Genomic DNA, 14,050 nt, shown 5'->3' on the forward strand with positions numbered 1-14,050 from the left:
GTGGGAAAGGACCAATTTTTTGAAGGCCAATTCCTGCTAAATCTAGGTGGCTGTACTTGTAAGAAATCTTTAACTGTTTGCATGGATTTTGCCTTATCCTCCATCTTTTTAATCACCTCTTCAGCTTTTGATCCAAACAAAACATTATGCTGAACAGGAGCATCCAATAATTTAGCCTTTACTTGTTCACGCAAATTCTGTTCCTTTAGCCATGCATGCCTTCTAATGACTGTGCCAGAGGCCGCAGCCCTACAAGAAGCCTCCAAGGCATCAAATCCATAGTGTAAACCATGCTTCCCAACTTGTTCAGTGGCATGCAATAAGTCATGTAGTTCCTTATCATCTGCACAGGCAGAAATGGAAGTAAGCTTTTGTTTTAAAACAGACAAGAGAAACTGTTGGTATTTCAGCATATGAAACTGACAGTTTAAAGCCCTAATGGACAAAGTAGCAGAAGTGTACACCTTTTTGCCCCATCTTTCTAAGGATCGAGAGTCCTTTTCAGTAGGAATGGGATTTTTGGCAGAAGCGGCCTTAACTCCCTTAGGACCCTGAGAAATGGTTTCAGGGTCAGCAGAAGGGGTTCTTGTATAAAAACTGGGGGGAATCAAGAACCCTGTAATATCTATCAGGCTTAACAAGAGCAGGAGGAAAAGAGTCAGGGGTTAAGTTAGCCTCCGAAAAGGCATCATCCACAATATCCAAAACAGGAGGAATAGCCAGGGGTCTATGTTGGGGAAGAAGAAGAAAATCCCTCAGTCTTTTCTTAGATTCCGAATACTCCTGTCCTTCCCAGTGGAAATGTTCCCTCATTTCATGCAAAGTTTCCCCAAAAGAGAAATCCTCAGGGGGAGAAGCTGAAGGAATGGATTCCTCAGCATCAGAATCCTCATAAGGAGGGAAAGAATATTCCTGGTCAGAAGAAGAAACTGAGGAAACAGAAGCCTGATCAGAGGAATCATAATAAACATCCTGCCTTGGCCTTTTATCTGGAGGGAGATGTGAACCCCTAATCATAAATCCTCCGCCATCTTGAGTAACTGTTTCTGTGACTTGGGAGCCGGTTCAGAAGAGGCCTGTGTTGCAGTCTTTGATTTAGAAGGAGTCTTTGCCTTTGTCTTTGACTTTGCCTTTATTAGAAGCTGAGTAGGCCTGAAAACCCCTTCGGAAGCCGGTACCTGCACAGCGGCTCCGGACCCATCCGAAGGAGCATTGTCCGAAGGTCCTGCAATAGAAATATTTAAAGGCCTGGTTGGCTCCTCATGAGAGTCCATTTCGGCCATCGGTTCTGAAATGGCCGACGACAGGGGCTGCAAAAGCGCCTCACTGACGATGGCCGAACCTGAAGCTGGCTCCGCTTGTGCGCTATCATCAGATTTGGACCTCGGAGGCCTGTCTTTATCCTTGCGACGTTTGTGAACTCCGGTAGCCGGAACCGTAACTGATGACATTTTGTAGTTAAAGCGCCTACCGAAGTAATGAAAAGCAAAATCGTACTTTCACTTAATTGTACGTTGATTGAATTTAGCACAAAACCGACAACTAGCTACGTCGTGGTCAGGGCCTAAGCAAGGAATACAGTAAGAATGAAAATCCTTATGAGGTATTTGCTTCCCACATGAAATACAATTATTAACTTTTTCTGACATCGGAGTGGAGCAAGAAAAAAGTTTCCCCAACGGGGTACTTAGCTTTGAGTGGAGAAGAAAATCTTCGGACTGAAGTTTATCAGAAAAAATCATCAGGAGTCAGCCGACCTGCACTTGCGAACTGCCATCACTGCACGGCAAGAAAGACTGGAGAAGATGGCGTCGGCTGTCAGCTTTGTACTCCTGGCGCTCTGACGTCAGGGAGCATGGTTGAACAGCCGACGCCGGACCCAGACTTTGGGATTCTGGCCGACCGAGGGCTGCCTGCCAGCAGGGGAGAACCCCTACAGTCATGACTGCAACAGTGAAAGACGATGAACATTATCCTACTCAGTGCCTACACTGAATCAGTGAGCTAAATTTTACAACAAATACTTTTCATTAAGTGCATCACAGCTGTAGTGCCAAAATACATCAACTATTCTAAATAATATTACCTATGAAAGCAAGCTGCCAGCTGTACTGCATTTGAATTGGATCATATTACATTAGCAACCTGTAATCCCAAATGAGAGGTTTAGCAAATGAAATGTCAAGCCAATCTTACACAGATCCATTGCAAGATGATGAAACATTCCACGTGTAAACATGAGAAGTCAAAGTTGAAACTGCACACAAGACCAAATTAAATAAGAAAACAAGACACCCCCGCCATCCCAAGTATAGTTTCAGAAAGCAACTTGGACAACTGCAACCTCGCAGCAGAGCCATTAAACAGTTAAAAAGTCAGGGAAGAGCACTTCAAATACCCTGACTCATCCAATTTACATTCAGGGAGTTGAAGTTCAACAGGTAGTTCTCCCATCGTAGACTGGCTGTTTAGTACCTACAGTGTTAATTCTCTCTCTCTCTGTACTGATTCAGGCAATCAGCTCCATTTACGTGGGCTGCCTTGTCCTGTGCAAACCTACAGAGTTTGAAAGGCAGTCTACAAACAGTGTTTTTGTTCTGCTGTAACTTAATCACAGTGCACAATCTGGAGTATTCAGTGTCAAGATTAAGCGTATTAAATATCGAAAAATGACTAAAGTAAAAACAAATGCAAAAAATCTGCTTTTCCTGCTTGCTTGAAAAACATTCTCACATGTTTTCCACTCTGTGCTTTAAGTAAATGTATTCTAAAGTGCCAACGATCAGAAATGTAACACCTCATTAGCTGACTACTGGCAGGCATTACTGAGTTAATAGGCTTGATGTTCCACAGCAACCTTTTTTTTTTTTTTGCACAATCCAATATATTGTTTTAAAGGTTCCACAAACCCAAAATGATGTGCAGAAGGTATGAAACTTTTGAGTGGACATATGCATGCAATGACTAATTCTCCTCTAATGAGCACTGGTTACCAAACACTACTACCGTCAAGTCTTCTGGTACAAAAGAAAAGAATATTCCTAGTGTTGCAAGACCTTTTAACAATAGATAAAACAAGTTAAGCTACAGAGAGTAAAAAAACTCACACACACACACACACACACACACACACACACACACACACACACACACACACACACAACAGGGATGGTATTACATAAGCAAAAATCACTGTTGAGTGTTAAGAACTGTGTACACTGCATCGTGTTCACAGTTTATGCTACTTCCCAACAGCAGGAATGCTATTATACAGGCATAAATTACCAGTGACTAATAAAAATGTTGGACCGTGCATTTTTCACAGACATACATATATATGATGTTTTCTGATGTAATGATATATCCCATCAACCACACCTGTAAACTGCTTTTTCTGTAGTACCATTTGTAAGGGGGAGGGCTGGTGCCCTACTTAACTTCCTGGTTGGAGTGTAAAACCATGCAAGATCAGTGACCAATGGATAGTTGCTAACTTTGTAGTTGAGGCTGTGGATACGTTAGAATTATATTAGAAAGCGGAATAACTCCAGCCAGTGTAGCTCTCTGGGAGCCTCACAGTGATGGGTTCTATTTGGGAGACTAGTTGTAAATTTACAGCACTGCTCTAGCTTGTTTAGCAGAGTAGAGTGAGTGTTTGTAAATACAGGTACACAGTATAGAAGAGGGAAGAGCGGGTAGGGGTATGGTAAATGCAATGTGTTTTCTTGCGTCATCTGTTAGACAAGGTTTAACCCTGTAAAGAGAGAGTCCAGTTTTCTTTTTTTTTTTTAAACTGTGTTGCATATGGAAGTCGAATTTCAGTTTTTCACTTATGGGTAAACCAAGGCGTTTAGTATGTGTGTGTAAAGTTCAATTTTAATGTTACTGGAGGAGATTACTAAACATGTCAATTTTAGGATTTCAAGTTGCTTGGAAGTGAAACAAATTATCTTTGTTTTGGTGGAGGTTGAGAAATAGCTCTGAATGTGTCAATCAGTTTTAAAATGAGGTGAAGGTCTTCACGGGGATTGTTTCATAATTTATGAGCATAGCCAATAGAATAATTTCAGAGTGTGTGTGTGTGTGTGTGTGTGTGTGTGTGTGTGTGTGTGTGTGTGTGTGTGGCATTCCACCTTATCAGCTTTTGTCCCCCCACAAGGACAGAATGATCCTGCCTCAGCTAATGGAATAAGAAGATACAAGCCTCTGTCCTCTGAAAACTGCTTACCTAGTTAAAGAACATGCAATGGATCACCCAATAAGTGACAGAGGTTAAAAGGGACTGGGAAATGGGTAACCCTTCTCCCTGGAAGGCTAGCAATGGCTGGGTTGTGAAACCGGAGGGAGAATAGAAAAAGTGAAGTGTACTTTTTTTTTTTCCAATGACATTTTAAACATCTCAATTCATTTGAAAAAAGCATGTGAACACCTGCTCTACTATTTGTCAAGTGGAAAATGAATGAGGAATCACCTCACTGAGCACAACGCAGCAAAGAAGGACTCCCCTGTCATTGTTTTTGATTAAGTCACTGCCAGAATGGTTCTTAAGTGTGTGCTGGAAATGACTGTTCTTTTGAGAGATTTCTCTCTTTTTGTGTGTAATCATAGAGATGGTACATAGGATTTCTCTCTTCTTGTATGTGTAATCATAGAGATGGTACATATAAGTTCAGGGGCGAGGGGGGCAGGAAGATGGGCTTGTCCACTTAGAAAAAACATGCTTACAGTTAATTTTTTTTTCACTGACTTGAGTTCTGATCAGATGTGTCGTCAGTTGGTTCCTTAACAGGATGTAATTTGATGAGTCTCTGTAGAAGCCATTTGAATAAATACAATTTGCCAAAATAACAAAGCCTTACACTTCATCACATCTACTGCTGCATTTAATTTGAAGGTATTAGTGGCAGTGACCACACCTTTAGTGTCCATCACTACACAAGTAAAATCTGTCACATGCCAAAGAAAGTTGCTGTCTTTGTCCATTTTCTTCCCTACTGGTAACCCTTCAGCAATTACACTCTTGACAGTGGAGATAATCCCCTAGTCTAACAGTATAATTGAAATCGTTGGACAACAAAGAGCTTACTATTAATTGAATACGGAAAAGGATGTGCCACCTAATAAAGGAAGAAAACATTACATGTCTGCATATTTTAGAAAGCATTTTAATAATCTCAGTTTTTTTTACTGTATTTGAAAGAATGTTATCTAAATTAACTGTTAACCAATCCAAACAGGAAAAAAGAAACACGAAATCCAAAGTGAAGCAAATGCAGGCTGGAAGCAGTATATCCGCACAGTTTATTTAGAGGAATAAGCACTTTCATCCCAAACAGTTAATTCAACAGGAACATCATCAGAAACTGTTTGGTATGTACTTAAAAAAAACGTTTGGTAGATACTTAACCAGGCATATCCAACAGCTGGAACTTCCACAGAGGTTCCTCACTAAAAAATACAGGGCGTAAATAAAATGTCCTATACATCCCACCTCAAGGCCCAATCCCTGTATGCTGTCTCCTACACAGGCTTTTGAGGGGATATATATGCCTGACATACAGGGCATTGTCAGACCCCTTCTCTGATGGAACTCCTGTATATCCACAAAACAAAAAGCACCACAACTACCCATTCTAAAGACTTAAACCTTGCCTGTGATATAAATAGGACCTGCTGGACAGACAGGAATGTATCCTAGAGACTACCCCATCTATGGAATAGGCTTCCCAACCATGTGAAGCAGAGTTCTTCCCTAACCCAATTCAAGTGCAACTTGGATAACTGGATGGGGAACAGGAAATTCATCCCTAGTTTGGCACCTATGTCTCTAATGGACACACAACCTGTAAATGTTTAGTCTCCCAGGCCCTTACTTGTAAATGTTTCATCGCCCAAACTTCTTACTCTTACCAAGGATATCAGAACTTGTCAGAGAATTGGCATGCATTACTAAGGCCCTTGTGGTCTTTAGCCTAATAAACACCTATAAACCTATGAATGCATGAACAAAGATTTTTCCTAGTCTCAACAGTCTTATGCATCAAATGGGAGGCATTCCGTCCATGTACACCTCACTGCAAAGTATCGGTCTCACATAAATTTGGTAACTGCATCTTGCTGAAATATCTGGCATATCAGACAGTCACATGGAATAGATGGTAGCCAGCTGTGACCACTGGAACACATGTTGGCAACTGTGACCTTGGCTGAACATCAGGAATCCTTATTAACTATTACAGTACAACATGGTACTTCTGATGTCTTCAGCTCATATTTTTAACATAGGAGGTTACTAGGCTGTGAGGCCCTTATAACACTAGCAAAGAGTTTAGCCCATGTTTAGACAAATCAGCACCCAATTTCCCCTGTCCAGCAGGGACATGGGTGGAATCCCAGGGGTATATTTTGTGTTTCCCATCCAGTTATCCAGGTTGCTTTTAAAAAGGGGTAAAAAGGTACTCTGCTTGATGTGGAGAGGGAGTCTATTTCATAGATTATGGAGTCTGAGACACACATCTGTCCTGCCAACAAGTCCTGTTGATGTCACAGACCAGGTTGAGGCCACGTGTGCGGTTACTAGAGTGGAGCTTGACTTGCAGATATGCAGCAGTCCCATCAAGGTGGGGTCCATGATTGCCTTGTATGCCAGACAGAGGTCACCTCTGAGAAGTCTGTATGAAACTGAGTAGAGGGATAGGGCTTTTAGACTGTGTATGGTAGATGTTTAAGGCTCAGGAACCTCTGTGGTCTCTCCAGCTGCTGCATGTGCTTTGCGAGGTACATGCCGAAAGGTGCGTTGTACTCACTAATGGGCCTTATAAGGGAAGAATACAGGGATGTTATAAACTCCTTGTTCCTGGATGAGATACCCTTACTTATGAGGTGGGCAATGTAGAAGGCTTTCCGTACCGTGGTACCAACATGGTGGTCAAAAGTCAGGTTGCTATCAGCCTGGGTGCCCAAATACCTCACGACTGATTGAGTGCTTAGGACGTTACTAATGTGATAATTTGTAGGGACGTCAACCTCCCCAAAGTGGATGATGATGCATTTCTTGGTATTCAGCTTGAGGCCATATTTTTGGCACCAGTCATTTGTTTGAGTGAGGCCCTCTTGGAGGATGTCCACATTACTAGGGGAATTGATGAAAGCACCCAGCTTGCAGTCATCTGCAAACTTGGTCAGCCATAGCCCACTGGTTTTGGCCTGCAACTCAGAAAAGTATATCCCAAATAACAGAGACCCCAAGACCGAACCCTGGGTTATGCTGCTCGTTACAGGTCTACTGCTTGAGGTGGCTTCCCCTATTTTGATTACGTGGGTTCTATCGGTGAGCCAGTTTGCTACCCATCTGGTAACATATGGATTGATGCCTAGTTGAGAGAGTTTATCTATTATGCCCGAGTGGGGAATAGTGTCAAAGGCTTTGGCCAGGTCAAGGTAGGCGGTTTGCACAGTCTTATGTTTTATTTGTACAAGTTGTTTTCACTGCTAACCTCGGAATACAGAGATGTGTGATGTTTTCATAGCAGCACGTTATGCAGTGCGGAATCAACAAAATGTACTGCTAGCCTGACAACTGTATCATGCGAATTTATATACAGAAACAGACCAGACAAGTCACAGTTACAGCAAAATAATACAATACAAAGAAGTAAATATACACACCGCAGTTCATGTGACAATAAACCAAAGTATGCAGTGTATATGACTAGAGATACAAAACAGCAGCACAAAACAGGTCATCCTGTGACACACCACTGTACATCTTAGCCTGTACCTAATATCCCAAAACAGGGAGGCCAGTATACACAGAGGCGAGTACACAGCACCTCACCAAGTAAATATATGAACCTGAATATCAGCCAAACCTTGGAAGAAGTGAGATTTTGTCGGTGGAAGGAAAATTATGTTTCAGGATATTGGGCACTTGTTTTGATATGCTGTACTGTGTTGCTCTCAAAATAGCAGATGTTAATGTTCACACTAACTAAATCAGTAGGCAAGCAATGCAATTCAAAGATCAACAACAGCTATGAAACTTACGATCTCTAAAATAATCATAACAGCAGGAAGGAGCAGTGAGGTAAGGTAATCATTGCCTGATATGGCTGCTCTGTTTTGAGTCTATGTAATTTCTCACCTGACAAATCTACTTAGTGGCGGTTTGGTATTATGAGTAGTTGAAATCCCAGAGGAAACGTACCGGTCTCTTCTTCTTTCAATACGCCGCACATTTACAAAATCTCTAAGAATAAGAAAAACAAATCAACATAATTATCAGAAGCATGTAGGTGGCCTACAACACTCATCTACAGTTTCTAAACAGTACTAGAGATTTTTGTTTTGCTAATCAAAACAATACAGTGACTTCCTGCTACAGCCACTGATGTCAAACTGCTGTGTGTAAAGTGACTAAAGAGTATTTTGCAAGGATATTTAAATTACTTACAAATGACACGTAAAATAAATGGAGGTATGGAAGCATGGCACAGTACAGCAAAACTCAGTAAAGCAAAAAGTTTTTAATATTGTTAAGCGCTTTCACACTACAAGAGTGCTTCTTCAGACCATAAAACAAACTAACAATTGGTTTATATCAAAAACGCAATCACGCAGCAACTAAAACACTGCCAATTACATTTAAATGTCATTTAAACTTATTGGGTAGGTCCCTCCCTTTCAATACAGGTCTTAAAAAAAACTATCATTAATACCAGGGGACCTATCCGCCTACAACCTAATAATCCAGGATAATTCACTCTGTTCTGTAAAATTCCTCAAATCACCTCCCCTTTCATTAACTCTTATTTTTTCTAAAACCTTAAAACTCTATAATGTGTTTAGCTACAGCACCCTTGTGCTGTAGAGATATTCTCTGATTCACTCCCTTATAGACAGATTAGTCTTCCCAACATAAAAATTCGAATAGGCCCCACAGGCATAATTGAAATCCCTTGCATCACAGCTGTCCCTAGTCTCTAAATGGTACTCGTATCCTGTGCATGGATGTATAAAACTACTTGTCACTTCTATACAAGGACAATAATTACACTTATTGCATCTGAACATTACTTTACCCGCTTCATATGTGGATAGATCCTGTCTAGTGTTCCTGTAGCATAATTGTCTCTTTAATGATTTCTTATTCCTAAAGACAAACTTGGGCTGATCTCCCACCACACCCCTAGTCCGATCATCTGTGAATAGTATCGACCAATTGTCTTTATGTCACAGATCTTCTGAACATCACTTTTATAATTCAATAGGGATGGAACACTTACACCTATTATACCAATGGGCTCATCTCCATCTCTTGTCAACTCACTCTCTTGACCCACATCTCTCCTGAAATAGGGTCACGCTCTACCCCTTCTCGAACTCTCAACCTCTCTGCACATAATATCCACCTCATAAGATCCATACCCTGCCTCCAGAAAGTCTTCTCTCAAGAGAGCTAAATCCCTCTGTAATCCAGGTTCTGAACCATTAAGCCTTGAAATACGCATACCCTGCCCTTTGAGAATATTCTTATACACAAAAGTATGATGCAAAGTATTATGTTGTAAGATAACATTATGTCTACAGGATTTCCTATGAGAGACTAGCTCCAAAGCCAATCTCTGGCTCCTTATAGATACACACATCCAGGAACTCCATAGTATTGTAAGAATGATGCAAAGTTGTTGTTTGTCTTTCGGCTTTTCCCAGAACTCTGGTCCGCTAATGATTGGCAGTAGATTTTGACGAACGTCGAGGTGCCAGCACAACATTCAACCTTCAACGAAGGCACGCCAATTTACACATCTTTCAAACGCCCACCCAACCGCGGGAGGACATGCAGATTCCACACAAAAGGCTCTCCCCGCACTAAGACTGATGCAAAATAGTTGTAGAGTGCAGATATTCTATAAAATCTTGTAACTCCATCTCAGAGCCCTCCCACAACAAAAAAAAACATCATCCACAAACCTGCTATAGAAGCACAGGTGACGTACAAAGTCATTATTGGCAAGCACATGCTTATTTTCCCATTGTGCCAAGACCATATTGGCATAGCTATTGGCACACAGAGTGCCCATAGCTAGGCCATCCCGCTGCAAATACAAATTGTCTTCAAAAAGGAATATATTATTCTCTAGAACAATTTATAGGAACAATGTGAGCAAATCTAACATACATATAACAATCACCATTTTCAAAAAAGGTAATCCCTAACCAACTCTATCCCTTGCAAATCTGAAATAGAGGTAAAGGAGACCACATTCATGGTAACTACCAGGCCACCAAAATATTGTCCTCCCCTACTCAAACTCACTCAAATCTTCCAATAAGTGTTTAGTATCCTTTAAAACTGAAGGTGCTTGGTCCAACACTGATCTCAATTTCTGCTCTATAAAGTTAGAAAAAGGATCAGTCAACCAGCCCTTAGCAGACACTATAGGTCTAAGATGGTTTGATTGGATCTTTATGAACCTTAGGAAGTCCCTGAAAGACTGGGATCAAAGGGCAGGAAACCTTAAAATAATTCAATTCCAAAGTTTTTAAACACTGCAAAAACAATCATCCAAATGTTGAATGAATTCTAGCCTTAATAATCTCTATATAAGAACTAGCTATACTTTCAGATGCGTTTTCATCCATTTTCATCCATCAACATATTTAAAATAGACAAAACATAAAAATGCTGATCCATTAAAACCACTGCCCCTCCCTTCTACTTATGACACTGAAGTGATCCAAGACAGACCAATGGGAAATTACTACAGGAGGTATAACTTCAGTAGGAAGGCTGCACAGAAACTACCAAGAGAAGATTACTCTAGCTCAGTATACTTATTTGCATATTTGAATATCTTTGTCACAGTGGAATGTGGACTCTAATACAGTGTCATTCCATGACAGAGCCAAAAAGATGCCTAGAAACAAAACTGCTTACATTTTGTCTGTGACATGACCACTCCCCCACCCCCAGTCAGTAAACCAGAAAGACCAACGGAGATGAAAACTGAATTGGTCATAATCCAATTACCGAAATATACTACAAAATTCAAGGATCAAAATGCAGTTTTCACTCTTGATGCCTTTTCTCTGAACAATGCTCTCACAAGGAGCTCAGAAAGCAGGAAAGTGGCATAGGATTTGAAAGGCATGTCACTTTTTTATGCAGTGCTGATGAGCTTACATTAATAGAAGTTTGGTGCTGGTGGGAAGTAAATATGCTTTCTTAATATACATTTGTCTATGTTTTCTTAATTTTTTCAATGTTCTCTGCCATGTGTAGGTGGTTGAATGTTCAAGCTGGATCAAGTTTATGTAATGTTACTAGGACTATATGCACACAATTTTATCAACCAACAGCATTTTAAGACTGTTTCAGAGTGTGTGCATGTGTCTTAAGCCTGTCAATTTACTCTACATGGCACTTGCAAGCACCTTTCTGCACAATGAATGATAGCAATGTAACCCAATAATATACAACAAACACCTGACAACTTACATGGAACTTAAAAAGACAAAGCTGGTAGAACAGACCCATCAGCAGGGGGACAGAAGGAAAGCATTCCTGACCCAGAGGGTCGAGCATGTTGGATATAACAGAGATGTTCATAGTGTTTCAGTTATCTATGAAAGGATCCTCCTTGAGGGGTTCTTGGCTGTGCAGAATCCAAACCAATGGCCACTAGATGGAAACGGACAGAAAACCATACAAACACAACACTCAGAAAAGTACTGCTTTCCCATAAAGAAAAAGAAAAACTCGACTCAAAGCTGTGACCAGACATTAATCCATAGTAAAGGTGCGCATCAAAGATAAAATGGCCACAGCACAGCTCTCCACGATGGAGGTGCTCATAAAACAAACAATGAAGGCAGACACATCTCTGGTGAGCGAATTCCGACCACAGGACTCTTGAGCATGCATTTAACTGCCTGATGGTCAAGGACAGCAATACACTAGGAAAATGACCCATGAGCCCTTTCATTCTTGATACAAAGGAGGCAATTATGTGGTCCGAGTTTCCAAATATGTGCACCAATTTCATGCACCATCTACGGTGTCAATGCATATCTAAGATGTAAAGGACCCTCTGCCCCTTGGTTCTGGCTTCCATAAAGAAATTCAGGATATGAACAGACTTGCTTCAGGAAAAAATATATAAATCAATCTTCAGAAGGAAAAGTGAGTTAATCCTGATGGTCAATAGTCATTATAAGAAACCACAAATTGTTCCCTATGCACAAGTCTGAAGTTCAAAGATTCAGATGTGATGGTTACGGAGGCTGAATTCTTCAATCAACAAACTTTAGTGTCACTGAGATAGTGTCTGAAATGGTAGACAAGCAAGTCTAATAACCATGGAATTCAAGTCATATAAAAAGGAGACAGATGCACAATTCATTTTAGGAACTTTATGACTAGTCACTGTTGGTCTATGGTCCCATCTTCCACAAGGTCAATGTGCACATACAACTGACATAAGCACGTAGCTGCAACTGCTTGGTACAGAACTCAGTTATGTTATGGGCTAGGATACATCAACATGACTTGCAAGCTGACCAGCTGGAATGTTACAGGTTACCCACAAACAGTCCTATTTTCAAGTTGGAGGCACAGGTTTGCTGGGCAGAAGGCTTCCCAGCAGAAGCTTGCTGACAAACCTGGCCAAGACAAGCAGTCATCAGAAGAAAACCTTTAGACTAAGCCAGTTATCACCCCAACTGTGCATCTGCCAAGGGGAAATGAGAATGAGTCTTGGTATTTATTTCCTGAAATTAGCAAAGAGATTTAGATTAAGAATGGGTAGAATGCATGTATGTCAAAGGTGACAAGAGTGCATCCACCACAACCCCTCCCCAAAGTCCTGAGGAACAAGTTATTTCTGGAGTTGCTAACTTCTCTAGAATGCCCAAATTCAGAAGGCTGGCTGAAAGAGAACTCACAGAATCTACAGCTTCAGGAAAGAACTTGAACCATTCAGAGTGGACATTAGCTCATTTGCATTCCTGGAATAGTCAGCTGATGACTGTGATACTACTATGGCCCCCCCATGTAACAGTAGCATCACCTCCCCATACAGGGGGGAAAACATGTGTCCCTTTGCTTAAATATTACACAACAAACCAATATAGGTTCATAGGTAGGTACTAGGCTATCGGCCCTGGGGCCTATACAAGCCCAGCCAAAAAGGTACCCTGGCTTTTGCCACCCAAGAAAATTATTTTCCTGTGCCACTGTCAAGCAGAGCCACAGAGGTGAGCCCCAGGGTGAATTTCCTATTTCCCATCCAATCATCAAGATTTTTCTTGAAGAGTGCTAATGAGGAGCTTTGTTTGATATAGATAGGTAGTTTATTCCAGAGTATGGGAAGTCTCTGGGACAGGAATCTATCCCTCTGCAGAATGAGGAGGTGCCCCAAAAAGTACAGATGTGAAGAACTCACCATAATAATAAATATTTGAGTAGTTAACCTATGCAGTAGTCCTTACTACTGGGATTACACCTAGAGCTCAACACTTCCCAGACGCTGGGTGGAAGCTCACCCTTGAGGGATTATCAAGATGTTCTCTTTATAAAGCGGACATCTGCCAGTGCCATTTTAGAACTTTCTTGCCCAGATGTCTGAAGGGCAGCCACCCTTCTTGACCCCAAGAAAGGTTCTAAAGGATCCTAGGCAAGCAGGAACACATGTATACACTGAAACAGTCTTGGAAAAAAACAGGTTCTCCAGGGTTATCCAGACCCAAGTAGATCTGAGGCCATGCAACATGGGAAAGAGAAGCTGCATGGAACAGAGTTCCCTACACCAGCATAGGATGCTCAAAAAGAGAAAGGGTATTGAAAGAGAACCAGTACTGTAACAGTTCTACTCAGACATGTACTGTTATAGTAAGTTCACACACATCTTTACTGTGCTCAAAAAAGGTGACTACTGCAATAATCCTTACTATCTGGGATAATTACAAGAAGTTGGGTGGAAAGACTGGTAAAGTTGGTATGTAATAAGCCATTTAGAATGGGAGCTGAAAACCCAGCTTTTACTCTGGA

General features: G+C 41.2%; 1 protein-coding gene across 1 annotated transcript in view; it reads right to left on the reverse strand.

Moving 5' to 3' along the window:
• STARD3 (StAR related lipid transfer domain containing 3) overlaps window positions 1-14,050 on the reverse strand; it is a gene marked incomplete in the record, with an annotated part of 483,177 nt that overhangs the window by 6,779 nt on the left and 462,348 nt on the right. The window contains 1 exon segment of the mRNA XM_044055044.1: window positions 8,144-8,248. Within this exon segment, the coding sequence (XP_043910979.1) occupies window positions 8,144-8,248 (105 nt within the window).

Source organism: Protopterus annectens, chromosome 13.part0 (assembly GCF_019279795.1).
Source record: "Protopterus annectens isolate FY-2018-M chromosome 13.part0, PAN1.0, whole genome shotgun sequence".
Taxonomy (NCBI): Eukaryota; Metazoa; Chordata; order Ceratodontiformes; family Protopteridae; genus Protopterus; species Protopterus annectens.